At 42.4% G+C, this 16,158-nt stretch overlaps 2 protein-coding genes across 2 annotated transcripts in view; both read left to right on the forward strand.

Annotated features, from left to right (window-relative positions):
- The window catches only part of TMPRSS7 (transmembrane serine protease 7), a 39,878-nt gene extending 35,992 nt beyond the window's left edge, over positions 1 to 3,886 (forward strand). The window contains exons 15-16 of the mRNA XM_038003308.2: positions 116 to 252; positions 2,258 to 3,886. Of these exons, the coding sequence (XP_037859236.2) occupies positions 116 to 252; positions 2,258 to 2,428 (308 nt within the window). The 3' untranslated portion in view covers positions 2,429 to 3,886. The remainder of the gene's footprint in view (positions 1 to 115; positions 253 to 2,257) is intronic.
- A 3,996-nt stretch (positions 3,887 to 7,882) lies between these two features.
- Positions 7,883 to 16,158, forward strand: part of C22H3orf52 (chromosome 22 C3orf52 homolog) — a 32,688-nt gene continuing 24,412 nt past the window's right edge. The window contains exons 1-2 of the mRNA XM_007985836.3: positions 7,883 to 8,105; positions 14,727 to 14,856. Of these exons, the coding sequence (XP_007984027.3) occupies positions 7,968 to 8,105; positions 14,727 to 14,856 (268 nt within the window). The 5' untranslated portion in view covers positions 7,883 to 7,967. The remainder of the gene's footprint in view (positions 8,106 to 14,726; positions 14,857 to 16,158) is intronic.

Below are 16,158 nucleotides of genomic sequence, written 5' to 3' on the forward strand. Positions count from 1 at the left end.
AGAATTGCTGCTATGAGGGTAAAAGGAGATAATGTGTGTTAACTTTTCAAATGAAGCCGTGAATCCATGTAGCCATTACCACTAACACCATTTCTACTTCCAATGTGTTTTGCAGATAATAAAGGCTCCCTTGTTCTGCAGCAAGCAGAGGTAGAGCTCATTGATCAAACCCTCTGTGTTTCCACCTACGGGATCATCACTTCTCGGATGCTCTGTGCAGGCGTAATGTCAGGCAAGAGAGATGCCTGCAAAGTAAGTCACTGATCCTTTCCCTTGCCTAACATGTTGTGCTTTCCATAAATGCTTTCTCACTTAATCTACATAACACTGGGAAATAACCAGGGCAGGTATTTCCCTTAATTCACCTGAGCTGCTCAGATATTATTTATCATCCAATTGCCTAAGATCATGGAGATATATTGAAATAATTGATTCTATAGAACTCAGTTTTCTATAATGTGCTCCATGTATTTTCCTTCAATATTTAGAGGATGAGGTCAGCATTCATCATTCTGCCATAATTTTCTTATAACCGATTTATTTCCTACTTCCTTAGCAGCTGTCATTTAATTTCTAAAATTTGCAGGATTTTATGTACTCATTCCTTTGAAGCATATGCTGGGGGAAAAAGGAGAGGAATGGAGAGGTGACAAAGAGTACTAATTTGTAGTTCGCTGGGTAGGCCCCTGGCAGTGGTAAAGTTGGAGGTCACCTTTGGGGTGACATTTCTCGGAGTCTGAGATTCCAATCTATGCAGTTACCTACATGATCGCAAAAGAGTAAAGAGATGATTTAGAGCAAGCTTGTCCAACCCGTGGTCCACAGGCCATATGCAGCCCAGGACAGCTTTGAATGCAGCCCAACACAAATTCATAAACTTTCTGAAAACATTATAAGATTTTTTTTGCAATTTTTTTTTAGCTCATTAGCTATCATTAGTGTTCATATATTTTATGTGTGGCCCAAGACAATTCTTCTTCCAGTGTGGCTCACGTAAACCAAAAGACTGGACACTCCTGATTTAGAGGGTGAGTAGGACAGTGGGAGCTGCTCTTTCATCTTTCCACAATCTTAGCGATGATGCCACAAAAACTCATCCTATAATAATGAGTTCTGTCTTCTGAGCTCCTATTTTGTGGCAAGCACCATGCTAGGTTCTTTAAGTAAATTTATTCTAATCATTCTTTTTCCTCATTTTATAGAAGAGGAAAGTGGGCACAGAGAGGGTAAGTAAATTGCCCAAGGTCATACAGCTAGTAAGTGTAAATGTCTGAGCTGGGATTTGAACCCTTGCCTCTCTAATGCTAAGGGTACTCTATTTTGGGTGCTTCCCATAGCTAGTCAGTTACACAGCCCTGTTCCACATAGCCACGGGTGTTTACTTAAACTTAGTAGAGTTGATGTGGTGACAATTAAAATAAAGACCCCCGTTTCCCTACTAGTTGGAATTTTGCTAATCAGGTATAAGATCATGATTTGGATACATGGGCAAATTTGTTGCCTCTGAGTAAGCTGCAAGATTATGTACCCTCTAAAATAGGAAAATGAAACCTAGATATTATAATTTAAAGGATTAATACTGTGGAAATGATGTTTATACTTTGAATTGTTTAAGCCTTTGCTTAGAGGAATTGAGATATCAGAAAGGACTCTCAAGTTAGAGTGATTTGTTTGTGATAATTGTGGACCAGTAGTTGTTAGGGTCTTTTCACTGGACCTGGCTAACTAAACAGGGTCTCTTCTTCTCCATGGGGCTATGAGCTAATCACTGAAGTTGCATGGCCCAGAGATAGAAGTCAACCTTCCAAGATAACCATGCCTCATAAGGTTGTTGTGAGGATTAAATGTCTTTAAACAATTCTTACCACATGGCTAGCACTAAATAAATGTTAGCCCTTACTACTACTACTACTACTGTTACCACCACCACCACCACGATCACCACTAGTATTATTGAGGTTTATTATTTGTTTAGGGCTATGTGAGAGTTGTTTTCTCCAGTAAGAATCTTCTAATGTTATTCTTGGCCTAAAGAATCATGTTTTGTCTAATGAATGCAGCTGTTTGATTATAGGAAGAACAATTATAAAATGATAGAAGTTTCACATTACTTTTTGACACTTCCCAAATTACACAGTGATTAGCCAAGCAAAAACATGTCATAAGAGGACTCTTGAACACAGTTCATTAGATACAATAAAGATGAAACTGATGATCAGGGGACCAACTTACTTTATACTTATTTTTTTGTGTGTAGGGAGATTCAGGTGGACCTTTATCTTGTCGAAGAAAAAGTGATGGAAAATGGATTTTGACTGGCATTGTTAGCTGGGGACATGGATGTGGACGACCAAACTTTCCTGGTGTTTACACAAGAGTGTCAAACTTTGTTCCCTGGATTCATAAATATGTCCCTTCTCTTTTGTAATTGTATCAGTTGTATTTTTACTGTGATTTATGTTAAAAAATAGTTTAAAATGATGCAATAATTGGCTGGGTGTGGTGGCTCACGCCTGTAATCCCAGCACTTTGGGAGACCAAGGCGGGCAGATCACGACATCAGGAGAGCGAGACCATCCTGGCTAACATGGTGAAACCCTGTCTCTACTAAAAAAAAAAAAAGAAAAAAAAAATTAGCCGGGCATGGTGGCAGGTTCCTGTAGTCCCAGCTACTCAGGAGGCTGAGGCAGGAGAATGGCGTGAACCCAGGAGGTGGAGCTTGCAGTGAGCCGAGACTGGCCACTGCACTCCAGCCTCGTTGACAGAGTGAGACTCCATCTCAATAAATAAATAAATAAATAAAATGATGCAATAATTATTAATAAAATCAGTCCCTTACATTTTTTTTCAACTGGAAATGTCAAATTGCATACATTTAATACTGATTGAAAGACAGATTAATATGTGTTCCATGAAAAGTTTTCCGAAGGGAATAACTAAATTCGTTCTTAAGTACAAAAGGTTATTGATTCAGAGATGGAAGAAACCTAAAGTAATGTTATGAATCAAGCCTCTAAAATAAAATAAAAAAATAAAGGAGATGTTCAGGGATCCTTATTTTATGTCCCTATTCATGTTCAGATATTTATAAAAATTAGAGCAAATTTGACTTATTAAAATAAGAAATTTCAGTAAAAACCATACCTGACCATCAGCATTTTCAAGAAACTAAATGCACAAAATATCTTACTTGCAAATGCAAATAAAGCAAAACTCGGTTATTGACAGAATAAGTACCAATATTGTTGCTTTATAAACCAATTTCATCTAACCATATCATAGTGGACCATCTTCGCCATGGCACATGGTAATGTTGTGTACAAAGAAACTAATCAACCAACCAACAAAACTGACAGCAACCATTACTAAATGGCAGAATAAAGCATCATGGTAATTGAATTGAAAGCATGTATATGAGATTCAAAGAAATTATTGTAATGCTGGTCAGCAAAAAAAAGGCAAAGAAATTTTTGAATGATTGTTGTGAAAGTAGAATTTTTCAGAAATATTATCATCTGACTTTTGGTTATTTCCTAAAACCCCAGTGGATGAGACTTTCTTTTACTTTCAGACTCTTATAATACCTTACATAGTTGTAAATCTAGAGCACACTCTCAATGTATCTTAGTTCTTGATTTATTTTATCTTGATTTAGAGGGTTTCATACTTGATCTCCGAATATTTTTTCATCAACAGAAGCCAGAATTGATAGTACCACCAAATGAGTGAAAACAACAGAAAAAAGATTGATATTATTTGTTTTCCTGTTATAAAGTCAAAGCAGTAATAACAATACTATTATCAGGTAGGGTCTATTAATAGAATAATGCACAGAACCTTAAGAAATCTTAATGTAACAGCAAAAGGAGAGAGAGCAAAAGGTGTCATCCCCCAGGCCAGATAACTTTTTCAGTTCATAGAGCATACTTCTATTTGTTAAAAGACTGTTCCCTCAGATTAAGGATAAAGCATCTTAATAATACCACTATGAATGGGCCTCAAAGGTTTCAGTAAACTGGTTATATGATAGTGCAATTCAGAGGGCCAAGTCTACCACTAATTCAAAAGGGAGGACTTGGCTACTGAATCCACTGGACAGAAGAGTGAATTAAGCTGATATTTCTTATAATTTATATTTATTTTGCCTGGATGGCTGTGACCTGTATACAAGGTGAGTTGTACTTTTTACTTTATGGTCATTTCTAGGCATAGAATTGCTCTTCACAAAATACATGAAAACCTTTGCCTAAGTCTGTGATCTCAGTTACGGGATGGAGGAGGGCTGGCATGATCTATGAGATCCATCAGAGGGAGTTTTTGAAAGCACATGTATGCACTACCACTATAGGCCCTCACTGGTATGAAAGTGAGTACACTATGTTCCTTAGCAGTGCTGGGGCAGGGAAAAGGTTGAAAATCAAACCTAACTTACTTGGATATTGCATGTTAAGATGCCTTTAGAACCCGAATGAAGTGTGAATATCCACTTCATTCTTGCAAAGGTGTGAAGTAAGGCAAGCCCCAAGAATGGTTTTGTTAGCAGAGCAAAATGGCCTTCATAAACCAAGACAGCAGCATTTCACGTGCCACGTTACTGGGGAGAATTTGTGGGGACTCATACCCTCTTTCACAGCGCCTTGAAAACAGCACAGTGAAGCACCACAAGCAACCATTTCTCAATTGTTTTCTACTTGATTAGCTTGAGTGACTGACCCGGTTGCTGATGTTCGGAGTAGTACTACTTGCCATCTGACAACACACAGGAACAAACTGTTGCGTATTCCAGAGTCACTGACCTATTTGAAGGGAATGAGATGCTTTGGTGTGTTGGTGATATCCCTCTGATGATGTCACTTTGTTTTTTTGGTTTATGTGATAATCATTTAGGAAATTATTTGCTTCTAAAAAGGATTTAAAAAGAAGAGCAAGTACTATTACAGAACAGCAACATCAAAAATCTTATATTGGTCAGCAAATATGTTTTAATTTTTTAAATTCTTTTTTTTTTTTTTTTTTTGAGATGGAGTCTGGCTCTGTCGCCCAGGCTGGAGTGCAGTGGCCGGATCTCAGCTCACTGCAAGCTCCGCCTCCCGGGTTTACGCCATTCTCCTGCCTCAGCCTCCCGAGTAGCTGGGACTACAGGCGCCCACCACCTCGCCCGGCTAGTTTTTTGTATTTTTTAGTAGAGACGGGGTTTCACCGTGTTCGCCAGGATGGTCTCGATCTCCTGACCTCGTGATCCGCCCGTCTCGGCCTCCCAAAGTGCTGGGATTATAGGCTTGAGCCACTGTGCCCGGCCTTAATTTTTTAATGTTATTTAAATTGGACTCTTTAAACAACCTAAAGCAATTGAGTCAATAATAATTTTAAATTATATTGAAGAAATCTATTTTTGAAATAATAGTGCATTTAAAAAGCTACCCTTATGTAAATAAATTCTGAAGGAATTACAAAAACAAATCTAGGTAGAGTTTGGTTCCTCATTCACAAACGCTTGACTTTCATCAGAATCATTTAATCTAAACTTGGTTGTACCTCTAGGGAGAAACATCTCTTCCTAACTTATTCTGAATCCTTAGAGTGGAGTGAAACTGGCAGGATGAAGAAAGTCTTCAGGTAGGGTTGGAACTCTCATCTGCATTCTAGGTCAGCTGTCTGGAGATTAAGAAATTTGCAGATAACCAGAACAGGAACAGGTTGCAAATAAGAATTTAAGTAGTTCAGGTACTATGGGAACTGTCAGCAAGTGTGAGTGATGAGGAATATAGGACAGGACAGGAAGAAAAATCAATATCAAAAGAAAACTTTGAATCAAGGGTTAGTGCTAGGTGCTAAGGGTCGGGGGAGGGTGGGTATTAGCTACAAAGACAAATGGAGCATTTACTGAGATCCTTTCATTTTTCAGGCACAGGAATAAATGCTTTACCTTAATCTTCCTGCCTCTGCTAGGTAGGAATTATTTTATAAGAAAACAAACAGACATTAAACGACTTGCCCAAGAAGACACAGATAGTGAGAGTCTAAATTTGATCCCACTTCTGTCTGCCTTCAGAATTTATATTCCTTCCACTGTAACACAGGACAAGGGTTAGGCATATGGAATTACAGAAATGCATTCAAATCTAATTACAGAATACATAAACCTTGCTTAACAGTACTCAAAAGGCATTAGAAGATGTGGTTTAGGGTGTGCATGAGACAGGAACAGTTGCTTTTTGATTCTCTGGGGGAGTGAAGGAGGCTTTAGGTATCTGTGCCTGGAGAAACCAGGCTTGGAGATATCTACTATCCATCTGATGTGAGAAAAAAATCTCACATTTAGGCTGAACTCCTGCAATCAAATGAGGGAACTATGAGAAAAGTTTTCTGGACCCTGGGTAAGGATGGGGGTGGGGAGATTCAGAAGTTTGAGAGGTCTCAGTGCTTCCAGTCAGGTCTGCATGTTTTTGTGACTACAGATCCTATCAAGATCTCCCTGCAAATTCCCACACCCTTCAATGGCTCTAGTTCTTAATCAGTCTCCAGTCCCGTTTAGGCCTAGGGGTGTTAACAGTGTTAACAGCTTCATGCTATTGCTAGTCCCTGGGTACCTCACCATTCCTTGTTGATTCCCTTAACACTTGCTCCTTGGTTAAAATTCCTGTTCAAAAATCCCAGCTGAGAATGCAGCCTGATTCTTGCAGGATCTGCCTGTTGGAGCAGAAGTCAGTGCAGGTCAGCAGATGAGTCACTGCAGATTCCCCTTAGCAGGCGGATGGATCCAAAGTTCAGGGGATCTGGTAGCAGGCAACAGACAACTGGAGACAGGATATCTAGGCTGTGTCTCAACATCAGGCACCGAATATGCCAGACTTTTGGACTCAAGTCAACATATTTGGAGTGGAGCTGATTTATATGCTTCTTGTTAATGATCTGGTCTTAATGTGTGTGTGTGTGTGTGTGTGTGTGTTGCGTGGAGGGTGAGAATAAGGAGCAACACTATTCGGAACAGAAGCTTGAGAGGTGAGGCCCTTGGCCCAATCCACGGCGTGCTTAACAAACCTAATTCCATGCTAACTAAACCGGAAGTTCTGAACTATAGATAGGGTGTCAAGGAGATTGTGTGTGCGCAGGAATTTTGTGTGTGTGTGTGTGTGTCAGGCCCCTCCCCTCAAAGATAAATAATAATGGTCAACATTTATGAGTGCTTGCTGTGTCAATCACTGTTCTGAGTGCCTTGCTTACAGCAACCCTTGTAATCCTGGTAAAAACTGTATTACGAGGGTACAAATATTACACCACCTTTCCAGGCGAGGACATTGGCACAGAGAGATGAAGCCCGAGGTCTCACAGTGAGGAACGCCCTGGGTGGAGAATAACCCAGGTACACTGGTTTTAGAGTCCACTGTCCCCAGCACCACACAATACTGTCTCTGTGCCTGACTCTGGACTTGACGAAGAAGTGTGTTGGTGTATATTACTCACCTTCATATACTCAGAACCTAGCACCATGCTGGCACGAGGCATGGTTATTTCTTGATTGAATGAAAGCACTTTTGCTAGACCGCGAGGACTGTGGCAAACCCCAACAACCAACAGTTCGTGGGCTTAGATCGCAAACTTTCCTCCGTTGGACGGTGCTGCCGGACCCATCCTTTCCTTACCACAGCCCGACACCCAGGCAGCCCCTAAACGCAGATGGTCCGCATCTGCAGGCGCGGGGAAAGGCACAGCAGGCAGCGCCCTGAACAAACCAGAAAAACAGCCCTCGGCTCTGGAGCCCACTGCGACCACGGCTTTAGGTGCTCTACCCCGCTCTGGGGAGTGGCCGCCACTCACCGCTCGCCACTCCTGTCGGCTCCGGGCGCTCCCGCCGCCCGAAGCGCGCGGCGCTCCGCCTAGTGGGTGGAGTGTGAGGCGGCGAGGTCGCTCGACCCTGCTAGCGCTGTGGCCTCCCGCGGAGCGGCTCAGACCTTCTCCGCCCGCCCATGGACCTGGCCCAACCCTCACCACCCGTAGACGAGCTGGAGCTCTCGGTGCTCGTGCGGCAGCCAAACGAGCACACGCCTCTCAATGGTGCCGTCAACGTCTTCCCTTCTTTGGACGAGGAGGTCCCCCCGGCCGAGGTAAGGTCCCCTTGGCGCTGGCCCTAACCTGCCAGCGGCGGGACAGTAGTAGGACCCGGGCCTGGCACCCGCGAGTTTCGGGTTTCCAGCCAGGCGGGGCGTCGCCGGCGCCGAGCGAGGGTGGGGCGCGCTCGAGTGCTCTGAATGGAGCCGAGTAACCGCGACACCTTTCGGCCGGAGCAGTCCCCTCCCCAGCCCCTGGGGTCGTCCAACCCCTCCGACCCCCGAGGCGCTTTAGGAATCGTAGGGGTGAGGTGTGGCCGCTCCTGTCTTCAGATACTCCGGAGATAGAGGTAGTTTTTTAAAGTTATGTAACTTTTAATTCAGTTTTTCTTTTTCCCAGTAGGGAGAATGAGAATGACAGATGGAGTATCCTCCTTCTCTAAGAATCTCTTAAGCCTTCCCCTTACCTTCACTGCCTTGCCACGTCTCTCGCTTGCCTCCACCCACCTCGCCGCAGCTCCCAGCCCTCTTCCATGCCTACCATCCGCCAAGCACTTTCTGACTTCTCCCAGCCTGGCCATTGGATTCTGCAGGAAGAGAGATAGGGGAGAGCACAGAGGAGAGAAAGCGGTCAGAAGGAGAAGGGGTAGGGCTGGCGTGGGGATGGTGCGGGCGGGTCGGGGGGGCAGGTGGAGGTGAACTTGCCCTGCTCAATTGAAAGAAAATAAGTTCAAAGTTCTTGTCTCGAAGGACGAGACTTCGCCCACCTTGCTTTTACCTCCTCTCAATCCCTGGCGATTTTTAGGCCAAGCTCTTTTCTGCTTCAACCCTAGCAATGATGGAAACATTATTCGCTCTCATCAAAGACTTGTAAAACATCAGAGCTTTGACTTCCCAGCCATCCACCTTCTGATTAACTCTTAAGATTGGCTTGAGGTTTTCTGGGTACACAGAACCCCCCCATATTGAGCCCCGACCTGATCTTTCTAGGCCCCACTCCTCCACCCCCAACTTTTTGGCTGCCCAGGTGTTGATTTTAGGGATAATCAGGAAATTCAAAAGTTGAAAGCATTGCTTTTGCTCTACATTGATTCCTGGAATTATTCCAAAGTCTGCTTTTATAGGTACTCTGGAGAGTAATTTGAAAACTTATTTCTGAATAAAATATGAATGCCACAGAAGAATGAAGGCTGAACAAAGATAGTCTGGTCACAGTGCAAGTGGCCACAACTGTGAACTTGCTGTATGGGTCCTCCAGGACGGTGTCTAGGAATGGGAGTTGGAAATACTTGCCTCAGATTAGACAGACCCGGACACCCTAAAGACTCCCTAGCTTGGGACTGAATCCAGAGATCTGGTGACAGTTTCACCACTAAACAATGTGTCCCAGGGGCAAGGCTGTCCCGTAGTGGTAATGTGTGCCTACTCCGGCTTCTGTGAGGCCTGGGAATGCCTTGTTGAAAACAAGTGATGGGTAGAACATGCCAAATCCATGCAGGGTTATCAGTATTCTGTAATTGTTTAGCACGTACCCTGTAGCAATGGTTGTTTCGTGTTCCCATGACGTCCTTGTTAGTAAGGTATGTACAGATACCCTAGACTTCTTTGTAAGTTAACTTTGTAGGTCACCCAATAGGAGAGCTGTCCTCAGTAACAGGATGGAGTGAAGGTGAAGGGCTACAGGAGCACTTGGAGTGTGTTCAAGGAATGCTTGGACTTTGTTAAAGGGAAATCTTTAACAAAGAAAAAAAAAAGCATCACCTAATGTGATAATCATTCTTTTTTTTTTCTATAAAATAAGGTGAAGTGTATTTCAGTTAGAAAAGTCAATAAATATAGGCTTATTAAAAAGATTCAGACAAGATTCAGACCCTTAAGAATTTTGTGTGTTGGTCTCTTTGAACTGTATTAAGATTTCTAATTTTGCAACGTAGCTGAAGTTCATGTATTTTCATTCACTCTGTTTAGTGACTGTCTTGTGACAAATACTTTTGATGCATAAATGCATTTAATTATCACAGCTAACTTAAGAGGAAGGCATCAGTATTCTGGTTTGTCAGATTAAAGATGCTGAGTGAAGAAATTGAGGGAGGCTCAGAGGAGTTACCAAAATGCTCACGTTCCCTCAGTGGTGCCTCTGAAGCTTGAACATATGTTTTTTAGATCTCAAAACTATGCTGTTTCTGTTGATTTATTCTATCTATCTATCTATCTATCCATCTATCTATCTATCAGCATTTAATTTAAATATGTCATATATAATTTATACTCATTTATTTATAGTTGCCTACATTATTAATTATTACTAATTTCTGTAAGTTAGGTAATTTATAATTAGGTAATTTAAGTGAGCTAGGAGTTGAGTGTCACATCTGGAATGATGGAGTTGCAGGTGGATGGGTGAGAAATCAGGAACAGTTCTGGAATGATTGGGAAGAAGACATCTCTCTTCTTCCTTGGAAGAGCTGTGATGGGAGAGTGAACAAAAGCAGTAGAAAGAACTTCTTTCCCTTTCTTGATGTGTGCTTGGCACTTGAGACAAAGGAATAGAAGCCGCTGAACTCTACTTTGCCTGCTGTCACTGTAAACATGGCAGTATGGTTGGGTCAAAAGTGAAAAAGAAATTATGGGTAATAGAGTGAGGCTGGTTTTCTTTTATGGTTCATTACAGGGGCTCTGGCTCAGTTTTCAAATAGAAATCCTAGAGGCATTTTAAGAGATGGCAGCATCATTTGAAGAATAACAAACCAGTAAATTGATAGTTTTGAGGCAGGTAAGATTTCTTTCAGGCCGGACGCATTGGCTCATGCCTGTAATCCCAGCACTTTGGGAGGCCAAGGTGGGCAGATCATCTGAAGTTGGGAGTTCGAGACCAGCCTGACCAACATGGAGAAACCCTTTCTCTACTAAAAAATATACAAAATTAGCCAGGCATGGTGGCGCATGCCTGTAATTCTAGCTACTCAGGAAGGCTGAGGCAGGAGACTCGCTTGAACCTAGGAGGCGGAGGTTGCGGTGAGCCAAGATCACGCCACTGCACTCCAGCCTGGGCAACAAGAGTGAAACACCGTCTCAAAAAAAAAAAAAAAGATTTATTTCAATGGGCTAGCTAAAAATTAGCTCCATTGCCATGTGCTGTTCAGTTTAGGACAAGAATCAACTGGCTCTTTTGTGCTTGGATCAAACAAGTGGATTAAATCCCACAATGAATATTATAAAGAGTTTCCTACCTGTAAGAAAATTTTCCCTGATCTATATAATATCTGCTTCTGATTGAGTCAAAAAGAAGAAAAGCTTTTTGGATCTAAGAGATAGGTATCCTGCCACTGTTGCAGGATCCTGTGTCATGTATTTAGACCTTTATCTAAAGACGGATGTGAATATATCTGAAAGCCCCGAAAATTCTCGAGCCATAGAATATGATCACAGAATATAAGATGCAGTTTGCAAATGTAAATTATTAAGCCATGTAAAACAATAATAGAATGTAAGATGCAGCTGCAAATACCTCCGAAAGGCACCTTAGAGAAGAATCTACCTGTGGCCTCTCCTCATGACCTAGAATTTGGGCAAGAGAGATGAAGCCAGTGAAGAAGGCAGTGTGTCTTCATAATCCAGTTTAGAGGCAAGACTCAGATGGCACAAGTAGCACAAACCTATTGTATCAGTGGCTGTTCACCCTCAGGGCAAGTTGGAATCTCCTGGGGGTACCTCTAAAAGATCCTAATTCCTCAGCTGATTCTAATGTGCAGTCTGCTGAGAAGCACTGTACAAGCTATTGTTTGGCTGGGAGTGTCTGACAGTTCCGTGTGCTTTTTTTTTTTTTTTTTTTTTTTTTTTTTATTTGAGACAGGGTCTCACTCCTGCCGCCCAGGCTAGAGTGCAGTGGCACGCTCATAGCTCACTGCAGCCTTGACCTCTTGGGCTCAAGCGATCCTCCCACCTCAGACTCCTCAGTATCTGGGACCACAGGTGTAAACCGTCATGCCTATTTTTTTATTTTTATTTTTTGTCATGACAGACCATTTTATAATGACATAAAGTCTGTGAATATGAATCATGTAAGGGATAGCACTCAGCGGTCTTGCTCTTCGAGCTGAGGACAGGTCAGTGAGGGCACTAGGCTGCAGGAAGAGGCATTGCCTATAGATGACGGCTGTATAATTTTGAGCTGATTTCCTCCAGGAAGTCATAGAGTAATTAGTGTTTTTTTTTCAACCCACCAGAGTCCTAATTTATGATCTCTAAGGGACAGCATAAGTAAAGGTATGAGAGGCCAAGGAGATGCATTGACATCTCTTTGAAACTAGAGATTTCATTTTGTGCTAATCTTTATGGGTTCCAGCTGCCTTTTGTGTGAGGGCTGAAAATAGCACCAGGCCTTCAGCCTCAGGAGCTCTGTAAATGGGGAGATGTTTCTGTCCCCTGAGAAATTAAAGATTCCTTGTACTGGAATGTCTTTTTCCCATGTGGCTTTGAAGCAGTTATGCAGGTTTTGAGTGGGGATGAGAGGTGACCCTATCCCTGGGATTCCAGAAATGCACTTAACTCAAGAGGGATTTCCTCTGGCAGGATATCCCCAGGGCCTTTAAGTGCTCCCCTCACACCCACAGGCTGGGCCTCAGAGTCAGTGTAAAGTGCACTTGAGAAATCCAACAATTGTCCCCTCATTTAGATTTTCTCAGGGTCCGTTCTTAAAATTTCTGGAGGCCCCTACAACTAAACAGCACACAATTGTTAAATGTATATTACTTGTAGAAGGCACAGGTATGGAATGTAAGAACAGGGGAGTGTAAGAGCACCCCTCCTCTGGGTGGTTTCAGTTTACCTAGCAAGATAAGACCAGTCTCTGTTTGTTTTTGAACCTGAAACCGGACAGGGCAGTCAGCGGCAGCAGCAGATGGGCTACGTGGACAGCTCAGGTATTGGAAGCTGTCACTGAGGCCAGGTGGGGAGGGCGGCTTCCACTAAAGGGGAGATTTGACCTAGCTTCCTAAGGGTGGGAGGGCTCAGACCAGAGGCCTGCCATGGCCTGCTCCCACCTCCCTTACAATCTGGTCCACTAGGCGCAGGTGGGGCCTAGGTATGTGTCAGCACTTTGGGAGGCCGAGGCAGGTGGATCACGAGGTCAGGAGATCGAGACCATCCTGGCTAACACAGTGAAACCCTGTCTCTACTAAATATACAAAAAATGAGCTGAGCGTGGTGGTGAGCGCCTGTAGTCCCAGCTACTCGAGAGGCTGAGACAGGAGAATGGCGTGAACCTGGGAGATGGAGCTTTCAGTGAGCCGAGATCATGCCACTGCACTCCAGCCTGGGCCACAAAGCGAGACCCCATCTCAAAAAAAAAAAAGAATGGGAGAGAAAGCAGGCCAGGTGGCCAGGTGTCAGTCAGGAGCGAGTCTCCTTGAGTGCCGGCCGCTGCTTTGTGGGATGGCCAACGCTCGGTTGCACGCTTCAGCTGAGCTCCCAATAATTGTTTAGCAGATGCTTTGTGTCCATTATCTCTAGTTTTTGCAACAGTCCTGTGAGCTACATTTAGTATTTATGTATTTTAAAGTTGAGGACTTTGGGTCCTATGAGTTTCAGTAGCTTGCTTAAAACCAGCTTGCCTTTAAATGGTATGCCTTGGTTTGGAATCCAAGTGTGTTAGATACAGAAACATTTTTTTCCCATTGTATCCTGTTGTTTCCCATGGTCTCCATGTAAGAATTACCTAATGGTGGAGTGGGAAGTAGGAGAAGAGTCGTGAGACCACATAGGGTAAGGTGGGGGCCCCTCCATGACACCCTCGTAAATCAGACCTCTGCACAGTGATGTGGACAAAAGGGAAAGTTGGAGAGCTTTGTGCAGACACACAGCAGGGATTGGTTGTGGCTCATCTCTCTGAATTGCGTCTTTGAAATGGGATAGTGCACACTCTTTGAAATGGGCTAGTGCACACCCTGAAGGGCTGTTAGGGTTAAGTGAAATGATGCTGGTGCTCAATAAACCATAGCAGTTGTACTTGTTTTCACTGGCCCCTCCTCTGCCCCACTCCAGCCTCCTCACTCCAGCTTTGCAGCTTATTTCCTGTTGTCTCTTCCTTCTGTCCTTTCATTGCCCTTCCCAACCCTTTTTTACATAGAACCTAGGCCACGACTTTTTCTTGGTGTTTCCACTCTAAACTACACATCATTTTCCCTTAATTTTCAACTCGGCTCTGGTGTTTCAAAACCTTCAAGTTACCAGTGCACACCCAATTAAGTCCAATCTATTCTGGGACAGCCATCAACACCCTCTGAGTGTGCTCCCAGCTTTTCACTCTCTCTCATCTTAACTTTCATTATTTGCCTCTGAAACCCACATTCCAATCGGCAGACTAGTCTGCTGGCCGGTTGCATTACGAATCCACACTGTGGATGCTCTTTCCTGGGTTTGGAAGGCCTTCAAAAATCCATCTTTCAAAATCCCGCCTATCCTCCCCACTTCAGAGCCCCCAGAGGATTTTCCTGCTAACTTCTTGGCAAGGTTCTGTTCTGCCTCTGATCTATCTTTTTGTAAACTTGATTCAGTAGAGTGTTGCCCTGAGGTCAGGGTCTTCCTGCCTTCATTTCTGTGTCACTGGCTCATCCTAGGTATTCAGAAATGTCTGTTGCAACAAAATGACTGCCTCACAATCTCCCTCTGCCTTTCTAGGCTAACAAGGAGAGCCACTGGAGCTCCTGTAATAAGAATGTGGTTGGAAGGTGCAAACTGTGGATGATCATCACCTCCATTTTCCTAGGTCTTATTGTAGTGATCATCATAGGCATGTGTCTTTCTGGAGGTAAGAGGATTTAGATGTGAATAAGTTGACACATTTTAAGAACTTACTTAAGGCTCGTGACTTACACTGAAATGGAAGATGTACTCACAGCCACTTCATTATTTATAATGTGAATTTAAGACTGGCTTGGAATATATTGTATGGGAGGGAGATATCCCTTATTCTTGTGTTTTTTTTTCCTCTGTTTTTGCTGTATTTTGTTGTTTTATAAGCTCCAGAAGAAGTAGAGAAACCAGTGTTTTACTTTAAACTCTGCTCATTGGATCTTGAAGAGGTTTCTTAATATTTTAACTTACTAATCACTGATTTATATTTTATTATATCCTGATATCTGTTAATGTGAATTCTTTTTATTTTCATTTGTTTGCTAAAAATAATTATACTTCATCTGGTGTGTTTGATATATTACTATGATGATAAAATAATAAATAATGCATTTAAAAGAGTTTTCTAAAACTCTTATTGTCTTACTGTATTTATTTATTTATTTTTTGAGAGAAAGTCTCACTCTGTCACCCAGGCTAGAGTGCAGTGACACGACCTTGGCTTGCTGCAACCTCTGCCTCCCAAGTTCAAGGAATTCTCGTGCCTCAGTCTCTGAAATAGCTGGAATTACAGGCATGCGCCACCACACCCAACCAATTTTTGTATTTTTAGTAAATACGGGCTTTCGCCATGTTGTCCAGGTTGGTCTTGAACTCCTGACCTCAAGTGATCTGCCCGCCTTGGCCTCCCAAATTGCTGGGATTAGAGGCATGAGCTACCATGCCTGGCCCAATTTTAACTTATTTTAGAAATGACTGTTTATTTTATTAGTGTTGTATGTGTGTATAAAACAAAAAACTTATAGAACGCTAAATATATGTGACTACATCTATTCCATATATTATTTCATTTTGTTGCTTATTTTGATTGAAAAATGATACATGTTCAGTTACCCATAAAACCCATTCATAATATCAATATTTGGTAATATTTTCTTCTAGTCTTTTGTTTACTTGCATTTCTAAAATAATTTGAGGTTAGATTTCTTTATAGTCTTGTGAACTACCTTTAGGATTTTGATATTATGTTTAGATCATTTTGCGAAGTCATTAAAAATTCTTTGTGAACATTGTTATTTTTATGATTTGCATGATATAGTCTTCCACATCATTTAAAGTCCTTTAGGTAGTTACCAATTTTTAAATGATTATTGTATTTGTTAAAGTTTTTGCAGTGCATAAATATAGCATCCTCCGGTGGACAATAATTTCAGTTTCAAAATGGGAAAGAAGAAAATTGTTTTTATTTATATGTGGG

This window comes from Chlorocebus sabaeus, chromosome 22, assembly GCF_047675955.1.
Source record: "Chlorocebus sabaeus isolate Y175 chromosome 22, mChlSab1.0.hap1, whole genome shotgun sequence".
NCBI classification, from domain to species: domain Eukaryota; kingdom Metazoa; phylum Chordata; class Mammalia; order Primates; family Cercopithecidae; genus Chlorocebus; species Chlorocebus sabaeus.